Genomic DNA, 15,420 nt, shown 5'->3' on the forward strand with positions numbered 1-15,420 from the left:
TTCGAGAGCAGTCTGGGCAGCATGGTTTAACCCCATCTCTAAAATAAAAAACACAAAAATTAGCCGGGCCTGGCAGTGGACACCTGTAGTCCCAGCTACTTGAGAGGCTGAGGCAGGAGAATCACTTGAACCTGGGAGGTGGAGGTTTGCAGTGAGCCAAGATGGCACCACTGCCTTCCAGCCTGGGCAACAGAGTGAGACTCCATCTGAAAAAAAAAAAAAACAATTATCATATGAGAATGTTCTTCATATTTTATCTTCCCACCTTAAGTTAAGCCTATTTTCCTTTGTCTTGGATTGGAACATGTGGCATAAAATGGATCATTAGTGCCTATAATCCCAGCACTTTGGGAAGCCCAGGCTGGAGGATTGCTTGGGCCCAGGAGTTCAAGACCAGCTTAGGTAACATAGTGAGACCTCATCCCTACAAAATATTTTTAAAAACTGGCCAGGCATAGTAGTGCATACCTGTAGTCCCAGCAACTCAGGAGGCAGAGGTGAGAGGATTGCTTGAGTCCAGGAGGCAGAGGTTACAGTAAGCTAAGGTTATGCTACTGCACTCCGGCCTGGGTGACAGAGTGAGACCCTGTCTCAAAGGAAAAAAAAACAGGATGAATTTGCCTCCCCATGGACATCTGGCAATGTCTAGAGACATTTTTGATTGGCACAACAGGGTGGGGGGATGCTACTGGCATCTAGCAGGTATGGGCCAAGTATGGTGCTAAACACCCTACAGTGCACAGGACAGAACCCACAGCAAAGAATTATTCAGTCTAAGATGTCAACAATGCCATTGTTGAGAAATCCTGGAGAGTGTTAATCATAAGCTTGGTCACTAAAATCATGATTATAATTCTCAGGAACTAGACAATCCCTGAATGTTAAGCAAAAACCATTAAATTTGATTAAAATTGTCTAAAAACATTTCATCAATATGTAAGATTTGGTATTTCTGGCAACGTTTTTTAAGTCATTAAGTTGCTTTAAATATGGAAATATTTAAATAAAAATAGATACCATTTTGGGAGGCCAAGGCAGGCAGATCAGATCACCTGAGGTCAGGAGTTTGAGACCAGCCTGGCCAACATGGTGAAACCCCATCTCTACTAAAAATAAAAAAGTAGCCAGGCCTGGTCGTGGGTGCCTGTAATCCCAGCTACTTGGGAGGCTGAGGCAGGAGAATTGCTTGAACCTGGTAGGCAGAGGTTGCAGTGAGCCAAGATCACGCCATTGCACTCCAGCCTGGGCAACAAGAGCAACACTCTGTCTAAAAAAAAAAAATATATATATATATACACACACACACACACACATATATACACATATATACACATACACATATATACACATGTATACATATATACACATATGTACACACACACACACACACATATATATATATACAATTTCCTTAGCTGAAGACCAATAACTGATGCCTAGGTACTTTTTGACAATTGGAAACAGGATACAGTAGAGAAAAGAGGGATCACTTAAATCAGTCCTTTCAAATAGGTGTCTAGCTGTGGCCCCCCGGAAAATAATTCTTGGAAAAAATGATGAAGTTTTTATTTTTGTGGAGAGATCACATCTAAACCCTAGTCAACATGCACCAGTACCCAAGTGGCAGAGGTGCAGTGAGTTCAAAAGGCTAAAACTGTGCATCTCCTTTGTGTAAATAGGCAAAGTGATTATCTTTTTTTTCTTAGATTTTTTTGCCCTTGAGTTTAGTCAGCCTAAATAATGAGAAACAAATTTCCCTCACTAGCAGAATGCAGTAATCTTCTAAATGTAGAAATATCTGCCCTTGCCATGGAATATTGCTGAGACCGTTGGAGAAGATGTTAAAATCTTAGAACAATCTCCATAAAGGTATTTAATTATGGTGTTTATATTCCTTTTCTGTTGGCTCCCATGAGAAGAATGTCATCATCAGTGAGATCAATAGTAAACAGTCTGCCAGCTTCTGGAGCCTGGTCCCTGAATATCCACAAATGGTGGCATTTGCTGCAAATACTGCCTCATGCATTTCTGAGCTGAATGAGGACAGCAACCTGAAACTCAGTCCAGCACACACCACCATGTTGTCCGGTGTGCTTCAATTTAAGTATTAAATTATTCATAAGCAAGTTGAAATGGGAGAGTTGTATTCTGGTTTCAACATACTTCTTTTCCTCTCATTTGTCATATAATACTTCTCTAACTCCTTGTTGAAACCAGTGTTTTTATACCATATTTAAAGGATAGTGAGTATCATTCTAGTTCATGTTAGAATATCCATCTTTTAGTATTTCGATTGTGTTGAATATTTTTCCTAATTTTTGCCATTCTTAGGAAAAGTTCCACCTTAGACTTTCTGCCTCTTAGCAGTACCTGTCTAAGATCTGTGGGAGGCATATGTAACCTTAGAAGTCATGAGCATTCTGAAGTTGTTTCCATTCCCAGTGAGGATAAGCACATAGCATTAAGAGAAGTCATTCTTACTGAATTAAAGGGTTTCTTAGTTGATTCAGATGTGTTCTAAATACCTTGTACATACCCAGTGAAATATATACTTAAGAATCAATGTGATTATCTTAATACTTTCAGATTTATGCTTATTCAACATTCATGTAAGAAATATTGATCAAGCATCTGTTGTATACAGGCACATTGCTAAGTACTGGTTGTGAGCTGTGACTGAGACTGACATGGTCCCTGCCCGGCCAAGTATTTTGTAACTTATAGAAATAGGTATCCCTGGCCGGGTGCGGTGACTCATGTCTGTAATATCAGCACTTTGGGAGGCCAAGGTGGACCGATCACAAGGCCAGGAGATCGACACCATCCTGGCTAACACGGTGAAACCCCATGTATACCAAGAATACAAAAAATTAGCCAGGCGTGGTGGCACGCACTTGTAGTCCCAGCTACTCAGGAGGCTAAGGCAGGAGAATCGCTTGAACCCAGGAGGCAGAGGTTGCAGTGAGCTGAAATTGCGCCACTGCACTCCAGCCTGAGCAACAGAGCGAGACTCTGCCCAAAAAAAAAAGAAAGAAATTGTTGTCCTTGAGCTAAAGTCAAGGAACAGAACACTAAGTCAGCCTCAGAAAATATGAGTACTTAGCTCAACCACTCTGCGTACCCATTTAACCTTGCTGAGCCTTCCTTCTCTCATCTATAAAATGAAAATATTATTGATCACTGGTTTGTTGTGAGATCAATGAAATGATGTGTTCTGAAATATGTTGCAAAATGTAGCGTGTGACATAAGAGTAACATAATATTATTAATGAATATAGATCTTAACCAATGAAGGCATCTGTTGATGATCGATAAGGCTCAAACAACATAGCAGTGTATCTAAAAGTTTCAATGCAACAATATATAAAATGTCTCCATTTTCCCTCATAGGAATCTGCAGCTTATAAAGCTGTGAATGCACTTCAGTCAGTATACGGGGTAAGATACAGACATGGACCAGCCTCCACAACATTGTGTAAGTTTCCTGCGTACATTGTGTCAGAATCCTCTCTCTTGAACCAAGATCCTGTATCACGACTTCCTTTTAGAAGGGAGAAAGTGTGTTCTCCCTAAAGTGAAAATTTTGACTGTCAAATTAGCTGAGGAAAATAGAAGGAGTTTATATCTGATTAGTTTTACACAGCTTGACAGAAATCACTGTACCCATTTAAACAAATTCAAAGCAGAGAATATGCTAAGCGTGCAGTAACGACTACAAGCTCATTTGAGAGCTTATGACAGTAGAACATACCAAAATGGGCTCCTTAAGCAATTCTACCTACTACAAGGGTGGAAACGGGCCTTCGAAAGATAATGAAGTAAATGTTTCGGCCCTACAACTGCTTCCCTTTTACTCCTTTCTGCCACCGTTCTTGTTATGAAATGCTGTTTCTTATGTAGCACCTTCCATTGAATTATCCCTTAAAAGATGATTTAAAAGTATTTCTTTTTTTACATGAAGAAAAATGTATAGCGGAGCCAGAGATCACTTCCAACCCCCCCTCACCTCCCATCTTTCCCTCCAAGTAGGTTCTTCAGCTGGATCTAGAAACCAAATTGACACCAGGCAGGTTAAACAAGAGAAAAGCATACAAATTTTATTAATTCTATGTGTAGAGGATCTTCATAACAGAGTGAAGTCCAAAGAAGTGGCCAAAGCAAGATGATTTTATACTTTTTGGACAAGGAACAATAAATTTGACAATAAATAACAGGACAAAAAAATTCTGGCTAAGGGCAGTAAATTTTCTAGGGGAGTCACTAGGAAATAAATAGGGGGTATGTAAAACCAATGGAAGATAAGGGTTACTTTGTTGTTAGGTCCATTACAGCCTTGAATTCCAAGTCTGTGGTGATAAAGGGCTCTTTTCTCACCCTTCTTATAGTGAGAATACCCCTCCTCAAGGAATCTTTACTGTTTGCTGCATGCAGGAAGAAACAAGTCAGCTCACCCTTTCTGAAACTACAATCTCCAATGTTTTCAACAATTAACATATCAATCTGGCTTATTTGGGGATGGCATGTCCTTGCAAGTGGGTATACGGCAAGAACTTAGACAAAGAATCATAATATGTGCATTCTAGTCCTAATTCTGCCAGGTCTGTCAACCAGGCCAAGATATTTATTAATCCTGGGCCTCAGTTTCCACAACTGTAACAAGAATTGGATTCAGGGCCTTTTAAACTCTAAAATTTATTCACTATATGACTTGGAAAATCTACTGAGAAATCATGTATGTATGAATGTCTGTGTGTGCAAATGAAGGTAAACACACACATGTTGTATGTATATGCGTAGGTAGTGACATCTGATTATGCTTCTGATTAAGGTAGCAAAGTTCTCCTTGACTTCTTTAATCTACCTATCACTGTATTCCTAATGTTTTACCACTCACTTTCTTCAGCCTTCAGAACAAACACTTGGTTTGTCAATTAACATTGACAAATAAGTTTATTCTAATAATGAGAATGTCAGGAGTATCAATAGTTTTGTTTGTTTTTTCAAAGTCCATGATCATTGGTCTCATGTTGACCTTTTTAGAACTGTTTTTCAGTGGCCACCTTGAAAGGGAAAAAAAAAGCTGTATTTAAAAAATCATATTACCAATTAATGCCAACATAATATATATAAACAATTTTTAAACATTAATTTTTTTTAACCCTACTAACCATTTACCTTTTCAACTTCGTATAGCGGCACAGTCAGAGTATTACATTTACTGAGAACAATCTATTACCATAGAAATGAGGCTGTTGGCCAGACGCAGTGGCTCACGTCTGTAATCCTAGCACTTTGCGAGGCCAAAGCGGGTGGATCATCTGAGGTCGGGAGTTCTAGACCAGCCGGGCCAACATGGCAAAACCCCTTATCTACTAAAAAGACAAAAATTAGCCGGGCATGGCGGCATGCACCCATAATCCCAGCTACTCAGTTGGCTGAGGCAGGAGAATCGCTTGAACCAGGGAGGCAGAGGTAGGGGGTGCCTGTAATCGCAGCTAATCAGGAGGCTGAAGCAGGAGAATCTCTTGAACCCCAGGAGCAGAGATTGCAGTGAGCCGAGATGGTGCCATTGCACTCCAGCCTGGGTGACAGAGCGGGACTCTGTTTCAAAAAAAAAAGAAAAAGAAGAAGAAATGAGGCTGTCACATCACTGTGATGTAACTGTTGGCACATGTTGTCTCCAACTTGGCTACTATGACTACTATTTGTAGTTCCAGTGTACCCTAACCAAAGGGACACTGAAGCCACAGCCTATTTTCTGTCCTTAACTGAAGCAAAGGGAATCTGAGAAACAGCAGAGTCATTTTAATTGTCATCTTTACATAATTATTCCATCTCTGGCCTGGCACGGTGGCTCATGCCTATAATCCTAGCATTTTGGAAGGCCGAGGTGGGTGGATCACCTGAGCAGGAGTTCGAGACCAGCCTGGCCAACATGGTGAAACCCCGTCTCTACTAAAAATACAAAAAATTAGCTGGGCATGGCGGCATGCGCCTGTAATCCCAGCTACTCAGTTGACTGAGGCAGGAGAATCTCTTGAACCAGGGGGACAGAGGTTGCAGTGAGTTGAGATCACACCACTGCACTCCAGCCTGGGTGACAGAGGGAGACACCATCTCAAGAAAAAATAACAATAATAATTCCATCCTAACTTGTCCTAGGAAAAATAGCATAAAAGCGTTATTTTTTGAGTAAATGACCATGCTTTGAAAATTTAATAGTAATAATAATAATAGGATTATCTCAAGCTGGATTATATAAATTTCAGGAAAAATGTATACAAAGATTTTTCCATGAAACATTTATTCATTTAATGAATGATTATTAAAAGCCTGTTAGACCAAAAACTACATATGCACTTGGGGGTATAAAGAGGCAAAATAATAAGTTAATATATCTTGAGTATTTTCAAGTGATTTATTACTTTATCTAATTTTCCCAACAACCCTATGCTATGCAGGTACTGTATTATCAGTCTCTTTTTCAAAAAGGGAGACTGAGGCACAGAGAAGTTACCCACTATGTGGTAGGATCAGATACAGCCCAGGCTGCAGGCTACCTCTAGTTCCCTGCTTTCAACTCTGTGCTGAAAAGCTAGAGAGTGTGAGGTCACAGGAGCCAGAAGGAGAGAGTAGCCAGAGGGCTTGTCAGCTGTGTTAAAGGCTGTGGAGACATTAAAAGTGGAATCTGAGGCGAAAACAACAACAACAACAAAAAAAAAAAACAGAAAAAGAGGCTAGGCCTGCGGTCATTGGTAATCTTCAAAAAGAAGGTTTAATACACGGGTAGAGGCAATAGCCAGATTGAAAGTGTTTGAGGATGTGGACACAGTATATATAGGTTCTCCCTTGGGTTCTAAAGCAAAAGAAAAGAGGAAAAAGAAGAGGGTAACGAAGGGCATATGATAGGATAATGTGAAGGAAGTGCTATAGGAAAGGGGTCCTTGAGTACTTTGGCCAATGCAGATGCATAATTAATAACACAAAGTCATGGAGAAGGGCCTTTTACTACCAGAGACGACAATAACCAACAGTATCAAGTGGTGACGCATGTAAAAGACAGGGAGCATTTCTTCCTCTGAGCTCAAAGGGGGAAGGTCAGAGGGCTCTAATGTCGGTAGAGGAGGCAATGGGGCAATCATCTACAGCAGTGGCCCCCAACCTTTTTGGCACCAGAGACTGGTTTCATGGAAGACAATTATTCCACAGACAGGGGTGGGGTGGGGGGAAGGATGATTTTAGGATGATTCAAATGCATTACATTCGTTGTGCACTTTATTTCCATTATTATTACATTGTAATATATAATGAAATAATTCACCATAATGTAGAATCATCGGGAGCCCTGAGCTTGTTTTCCTGCAACTAGACAGTCCCATCTAGGGGTGATGGGAGACAGTGACAGATCATCAGGCATAAGATTCTTCTAAGGAGTGCACAACCTAGATCCCTCATATGTGCAGTTCACGATAGGGTTCATGTTCCTATGAGAATCTAATGCTGCCACTGATCTGACAGGAGGCAGAGCTCAGGTAGTAATGCAAGCGATAGCGAGTGGCTGTAAATACAGATGAAGCCTCACTGGCTCACCCACCACTCACCTCCCACTGTGCAGCCCAAGTCCTAACAGGCCTCGGACCAGTACCAGTGCATGGAACTTATAGATCATACCAGTACCAGTCTGTGGCCTGGGGGTTGGGGACCCCTGATCTAGAGTAGTGGGGACAGTGTAAAGTGAAGATGAGAAGAGAATGGGAAAGTTTCAGTAAGTAGAGAACTAGAAAAGGAACCTACAGCAGCATGGGGGCAGAAAAAGACTTCAGTAATGAGGTAGTGTGACTTTATAGTACCTCTACTCAGCAAAGACTTTCTCTAGCTCCCTAGAGGCACAGTGGAAGCAGAGAAACTGGGCCAGGGATTGAGGATAAGCCAAACAAAAGCAGGAAAAGGACAGGAATGAGGCATGTTGAGGGTCTGGAGAGAAATTCAGTGAAATAATTGACCATGGCTCTCGGCTTTCGGCTCGGAGGAGGCCAAGGTGCAACTTTCTTCGGTCGTCCCGAATCCAGGTTCATCCGACACCAGCCGCCTCCATCATGCCGCCAAAGTTCGACCCCAACAAGATCAAAGTCGTATACCTGAGGTGCACCGGAGGTGAAGTCGGTGCCACTTCTGCCCTGGCCCCCAAGATCGGCCCCCTGGGTCTGTCTCCAAAAAAGGTTGGTGATGACATTGCCAAGGCAACAGGTGACTGGAAGGGCCTGAGGATTACAGTGAAACTGACCATTCAGAACAGACAGGCCCAGACTGAGGTGGTGCCTTCTGCCTCTGCCCTGATCATCAAAGCCCTCAAGGAACCACCAAGAGACAGAAAGAAACAGAAAAACATTAAACACAGTGGGAATATCACTTTTGATGAGATCGTCAACATTGCTCGACAGATGCGGCACTGATCCTTAGCCAGAGAACTCTCTGGAACCATTAAAGAGATCTTGGGGACTGCCCAGGCTGTGGGCTGTAATGTTGATGGCCGCCACCCTCATGACATCATAGATGACATCAACAGTGGTGCTGTGGAATGCCCAGCCAGTTAAGCACAAAGGAAAATATTTAAATAAAGGATCGTTTGACAACTGGTGAAAAAAAAAAAAAGAAAAAAACAAAATAATTGACCATGGCCAACTAGAGAATCAAATGAAACTACAAGAAAATGGAGGAATCTGGAAAATACCAATCTAAGTAAAAGCACAGAATAGGTTAAGCCCGAGTGGAAACACGGAGGTGGAAGAAATAAGGAGGTTTTCTGGGGCCAGGCACAGTGGCTCACGCCTGTAATCCCAGCACTTTGGGAGGCCAAGGCGGGAGGATCAGTTGAGCCCAGGAGTTCAAGACCATCGTGGCCAACATGGTAAAACCCTGTCTCTACTACAAATACAAAAATTAGCTAGGCATGGTGGCACGGGCCTGTAATCCCAGCTACTCAGGAGGCTGAGGCAGGAGAATCACTTGAACCCAGGAGGCGGAGGTTGCAGTGAGCCAAGATTGTGACACTGCACTCCAGCCTGGGTGGCAGAGGGAGACTCCGTCTCAAAAAAAAAGACATTTCTGGGAATACAATTTCGATATTCTAGACACTGAAGTGGAGAAGAACTGAGTGATAATTAAAAACAAAAAGAGTTCCCAGTATAGGTTGTTTTTAGGTGAATAAAGTGGGGATGAACATAAACGTTTTTGGAATTGAGGTTGAGAAATTTTGAAGTCTTCGTGCTGGTAAGGCATTCACACATAAACTGGATCCTTAAAGATGGTTGAAGGGATGATTTATAAGTTCCATGCACCAGATGCCAAGGAACTCCTGTTAAATCATTCTTATTGAAACAGCATTTAATTGGAAGGATTTAGTAAAGCTTAATAAGCGGATACTTTACAGTATATACATTTAGAAAATTATACTGACTCTTTAGTGAGGCTAATCTTTTTTTTGTTTTAACTTTTAGATGTGAGCTCTGGTAGCTCAATGGACTGGGCCTACAAAAATGGAATACCTTATGCATTTGCTTTCGAACTACGTGACACTGGATATTTTGGATTTTTACTCCCAGAGGTGCTCATCAAACCCACCTGTACAGAAACTATGCTGGCTGTGAAAAATATCACAATGCACCTGCTAAAGAAATGTCCCTGAGACAGCCCAAGGCTCAGGTCAACTGCCATAGGATTCTGAGCAAGGCCTACTTGGCCCTGGATAGAAATTGTTTTCAAAGAGAAGGGCAGCTGCTTAGAGTGAACATGTCTATGGACTTTAAAAAGACCCCACGCAATTTGACTTTGTGGCAATAGAAAACAGTAAAAAACGGGGCATAGCCTAGTTTGTTATAAGAAAAAGCATCCATTTTCTATCCTTTTAGAGTCTTATTTGATTACGGTGGGAGGGAATGTTTTCAAATTTCCCATTTCTCAAGAAATGTTCGTATTAATTGAGGATTTCCCTTCAATAAATCTCATGTTCTCAGTTAAGATCTAGGCTAATAATGATGTTTAATTACTTGGTTCTCACTGGAAATGGAAAATTATGAAATGGAAAAAACCAACTATGTTTCTTAATATAATAAACATAGGCTGGGTGCGGTGGCTCACACCTGTAATTCCAGCAATTTGGGCTGAGGCGGGCGGATGATGAGGTCAAGAGATCAAGACCATCCTGGCCAACATGGTGAAACTCCGTCTCTACTGAAAATACAAAAATTAGCTGGGCGTGGTGGCGCACGCCTGTAGTCCCAGCTACTCAGGAAACTGAGGCAGGAGAATCACTTGAACCCAGGAGGCGGAGGTTGCAGTGAGCTGAGATCGCACGACAGAGCGATACTCCGTCTCATATATATATAACATAAAATTTATTAGAACCTTAGATTATTCACATCTTCATTTCCTGGAATTAGGTGTGCCATATATGAATAAAAATACAGCAAGATAGAGCAACGTATGTTTAGACTCTGATAATGCCATTTTTAAAAAAAATAAGTAAACATTAATTGAAGTACAGGCACAGAATTAAGAGCTTTGTACTAATCATCTCAATTATTCCCCACAATACTACAATACTATGAGGTATAAACTGTCCTCATTTTTCAAATGAGGAAATTGAGGCTTAGAAATATATTTAAAATCATAGACTTCCATTTATAAGGCAATGACAAGATAGGTATCTAGACTGCTGGAAATAACTAAAACTTCCAGACAAAATATCATATTTTAGGCCAGGCAAAGTGATCCCAATCACAATTATACCTGTGATCCAAAATCAAGATGTCAGTGGGGCCGTGTTTGCTGTGAAAGCTGTAGGAGAACCCCTCCCTTGCCTCTTCCTAGCTTCTGGTTGGTTACCAGAAGTCCTTAGCGTTCCTTGGCTTGCAGCTACAAAACACTGATCTCTGCCTTGGACTTATATGTCCTTCTCTTTGTGTGTTTCTGCCTTCACATTCATCTTAGAAAGACAACAGTCATATTGGATCATGGTCCCACCTTATTCTAGTATGACCTCATTCCTAACTACATCTGCAATGACCCTACATTCAGAGGTACTGGAAGTTAAAACTTCAATGTATCTCTTTGTGGGGAAGGGGGAGATAAAATTTAACCTATAACATTAAGAAACATCATGAGATATTGATGTTAATAAGACTATTTACACAGTCAGAAAGCAGTGACTCTTGCTTGAGTTTACTCTTTAAAAAATAAAACATATTTTTTAAGTTCTAACACTCCCAATGAGATTTTTTTAATAGGCTATTATTGGAAACGGAATGATCTACTCTTTATAGTTTACTTTTGTAAATAATCAAATTATAGTTCAAATTATGATGCGCTCTTTTCAACATAGGCAATGTGTTAGTTTTAGAGTTGTATATTACCCTAGGTCTCAATAATTATTTTGGGCTGCTGTATCATAAAAAGTATTTACAGCTAAGTTGCAGTAGATCAAATCTAATTGATTAAATCAGAATTCTGTGCAGTGTTAATTAAAGTATGCTGTAGATTAAGCACAGTAATTACATGAGTGATTGTATTTAATGCAATATTTTCATGAATCAGAATATTGCATAATAAACCTGGAAACAGCTGCACTGAATGCCTAATATATTTCACAAAACACATTGCACCAGGAACTGCTCAGACATCTGAATAATGCACATGAAAATAAGGCAGCTTGAAGATCTTCTAAGGCAGACCCTAATTAAGTCCTCATTTTCCACCCCCTGACTCTATTTCTGCAGTTATGACTTCTAGGACTATTTCCTCTTTCCCCAGTGGATGCCCAGTGGGAGTCTCTGCCCAGGGCATCCATCCTTGTTTTACCAGCCCAGGCTAGGCAAGGCAAGCACATCCAATTACAACTTAGAACGTTATAGCGTATACACTGAATATTATTAACCTTATAATTTAGTTATGAGTTAAACTAAGAGGCTAGCTTCATGATCTATCCATATGACACCGAAACAGTATGTTCTAAGTTTCAAACTGACTCAATAGTAAATTCTTCCCCATTTGGGAAGAATTGAAAGATAGCAACAATACCTGGCCCTTCCATGAATGTGAGCCAGCAGTCCAGTGGAAGAAATAATTTGCAATAACCAAATGACTGGTGTTAGGTTCAGTTCTTGCATTTCTGTGATAGCTATCCTTTTGGCAGAGACAAAAATCCCTGCTCTCCTAGATGGAATTCTTCAGTAATTTGGAGCTGTATTCAGTATTCTAAGGGAAACAATCTGATATCTGCTAAGCAGAAATTGTGTTGCTGGATGTGTTTAGATCCAGCTGTCTATCTCAAGCAATGCTGATCGGAAATATTGTGTAGTTTTCATTTGGTGGAGCAGTAAACGTGAGTAGACAGTTTAATGGCTTTGTGTCAGGGTCAACAAAATTTCATAAAAGAATGAATATTTGAAGTGTCATTGTTCTTGTCCCAAACTATCAAGGAAGACACATGAGAATATCCTAAAGAGGTAGCACTGAGCTCACTAGGAGCATCCGAGAATCACCTAACTATCTGTGACAACAATTTATAGTAACTCTTAGTAGAATTTACTGCTAAAGAATTAATTCTGCACTGGGAACCTGAAATCAAATTAATGTTCTTTTTAGACTCATAAATGTGAACACTAGTCTTTGTCTTTCCTTTAAAATACCTGTGAGTCTGCTCCTTTTTATTTATTATCTTTAGCCAAGCTGTTTTCCTATAGAAGACACTTGGAACTACAATCAACATTTCAACCCCAGATCTGACAGCATTCTGCATCTTTTAAGTAAGACCAGTCAATTATTCCAAGTAGTGCTTAAGTATCACTAATAAAAGTGTCCATCCTATGACTAGTTACAAGCTTTTAGTGTACCAGTGTCTCTCCCTTTCCCATCCCTTCCCTTAAAGAGAATTCTAGTTTTGCCGGCCTTAATCTCTTTCCTCTGCCTCCCTCCAAGGCAGCTTCTGTCTTACTAGACCAGTTCTTGAGCTTTTGCAATGGGAAATTGAGAGGAGGGCTGAGGAAAGCAGGAGGGAAGAAAGAGGATCTTTAGACAAAGAATGGGAGCTTTCCCAGGGGCTTTGAGGGGAGGAGGCACAGGCAGCTGCAGTTTGTAGGATACTGGATAGGAGTGTAAAAAAAAGGGAATTTTTAGGAATCATTGCTGAAGATTATATATTGTTTTTACAGTGTTCAAACCAATAATTTGAAATTTTGAAATTACTAGGCATTGTTATTTTGGGATGAACCATTTGGATTCTAGTCTTGTCAACATTAAAAACTATAGTGGACATTTGCGATAATTTCTGTGTGGCTAGCACCTTTGAATGCTTTTGTCATGTATAAGACTGTGAAGCTTTAAGAATCCTGCCTTGCTAAGATAGAACCCAAAAAATGTAGTTCTGCGATCTCTTTTACAAAATACAGGCAGATGACTTAGGCTCTCCCAGTAAGAATCTGTTCCAGAGTGATGGTTGCTACTCAATGGGTCGAATTTTCAATTATGCAAGATGAATAAGTTCCAGAGCTCCACTGTACAATATCGTGCCTATAGTTAATAATACTGGATTGTACACTTAAAAATACTTGAGAGTAGATCTCATGTTAAATGTTCTTACCACAATAAAAAGAAATCAATATAGGTTTAAAAAAAATCAGTATAGGAAATTTCAGGGAAACAAACTGGAGCAACTTGAGGAAGGAAATGATATACAGAATCTTTGTGATGGCAAAAACGGCGGCCAAGTTGCTGCTGCGGAAATGGCAGTGTTGGGTGGGGGCACCAGCAGTGTCCCTCAGTGCTTGTAGGACAGTTGTGGGGACCATGGTTAAACACATCAGGCCAGTTCTGCAGCCCGTAGCTGGATGTTATTCCTAAACTCTAAGGCTTGAGCTGGTTCTCTCCTAAATATCCACATAATAACCTCCTTTTCTGCTTAATCAGCTAGCACCAACTTTTGGTACAGGTTGAGCATCCCTTATCTGAAAATTCAAACTCCAAAATGCCCCAAAAAATTTGAAACTTTGTGAACACTGACGTGACACCACAAGTGGAAAATTCCACATCTGACCTCATGTGACAAGTTGCAGTCAAAACACAGTCAAAACTTTGTTTCATGCATAAAAGTATTTAAAATATTGTATAGGATTACCTTCAGGATCTACATATAAGGTATATAAGAAATACACGTAAGTTTTGCACTTAGACTTCGGTCTCATCCTGCAAGATATCTTATTATGTATATACAAACATCCCAAAATCCAAGAAAATCCAAAATCTGGAACACTTCTGCATCCCCAGCATTTTGGATAAGGGATACTCAACCTGTATCATTATAAATATGTATACACTTTAGTGAGTCTCATCTGTCACCAGGTAGAGTGTAGTGGTGCCATCTCGGTCATGCAACCTCCACCTCCAGTTTGAGGCAATTCTTCTGCCTTAGGCCTGAGTAGTGGTTACAGGATACCATACACCAGTAATTTTTAATTTTTGTTTTTTAGTAGAGTGGTTTTCCCCATTTGTAGGATACTCAAAGTCCTGACTCGATCCATCCATGCCTCAGTCTCTTAAAATGTGAATTACAGGATGAACCATTTGCCGGGCGTATGGTGTGTGTGTGTGTATATATACATATATATTTTTATATATATGTAGACTTTATTATATGTGTATATATATTTTTTTTTTGAGACAGAGTTTTGCTCTTGTTGCCCAGGCTGCAGTGCAATGGCATGATCTCGGCTCCCAGGCGGCAACCTCCTGCAACCTCCGCCTCCCAGGTTCAAGTGATTCTCCTGCCTCAGCCTCCCGAGTAGCTGGGATTACAGGCACCTGCCACCATGCCCACTAATTTTTGTATTTTTGGTAAAGACGGGGTTCCACCATGTTGGCCAGGCTGGTCTCAAACTCCTGACTTTGTGATCCGCCCACCTCGGCCTCCCAAAGTGCTGGGATTACAGGCATGAGCCACCGCACCAGGCCCATTCAATATATTTTACTAAAACATTTAGCGGTTGAATATGAACATAATGGCTCAGTTTTCCATACTATCTAATTTTATATTTAGCCCAGTCATTCTTTGCAGGATCACATAGATTTTAATCTGCACCTTTAGTTCTAGAACACTAAGCGGAAAAAAAAAAGTAAGATTTTGTTTCCAAAAGATCAATGAAAATGCCTAGAGTAAACCATGGAATAGACGTTTTCAAAATTCCAAATGTAATTCCTCTTGTAAAAGTAGAGCAGAATAAGACAAGTGTGTGTTTGGCTTTTCATGTAGAAAAAAGAAAAGGTTCTGATTATCAGGCCTGGGTCTCTAACTTGCACTCCAGAGGAGGCCTCCTTTGGTTTTGATCTGCAAAATGGGGATAACAAAACCTATATCACAGATGTATTATA

The 15,420-nt window shown here is 40.5% G+C and overlaps 1 protein-coding gene and 1 pseudogene across 1 annotated transcript in view; both read left to right on the forward strand.

The window, feature by feature from the left end:
- The window catches only part of CPA6 (carboxypeptidase A6), a 332,789-nt gene extending 322,638 nt beyond the window's left edge, over positions 1–10,151 (forward strand). The window contains exons 10-11 of the mRNA XM_032759610.2: positions 3,391–3,475; positions 9,498–10,151. Coding sequence (XP_032615501.1) covers positions 3,391–3,475; positions 9,498–9,685 — 273 coding nt within the window. The 3' untranslated portion in view covers positions 9,686–10,151. The remainder of the gene's footprint in view (positions 1–3,390; positions 3,476–9,497) is intronic.
- On the forward strand, positions 8,028–8,646 carry LOC116813215 (large ribosomal subunit protein uL11-like; annotated as a pseudogene).
- Positions 10,152–15,420: the final 5,269 nt, after the last annotated feature.

This window comes from Hylobates moloch, unplaced genomic scaffold, assembly GCF_009828535.3.
Source record: "Hylobates moloch isolate HMO894 unplaced genomic scaffold, HMol_V3 SCAFFOLD_9, whole genome shotgun sequence".
NCBI classification, from domain to species: Eukaryota; Metazoa; Chordata; class Mammalia; order Primates; family Hylobatidae; genus Hylobates; species Hylobates moloch.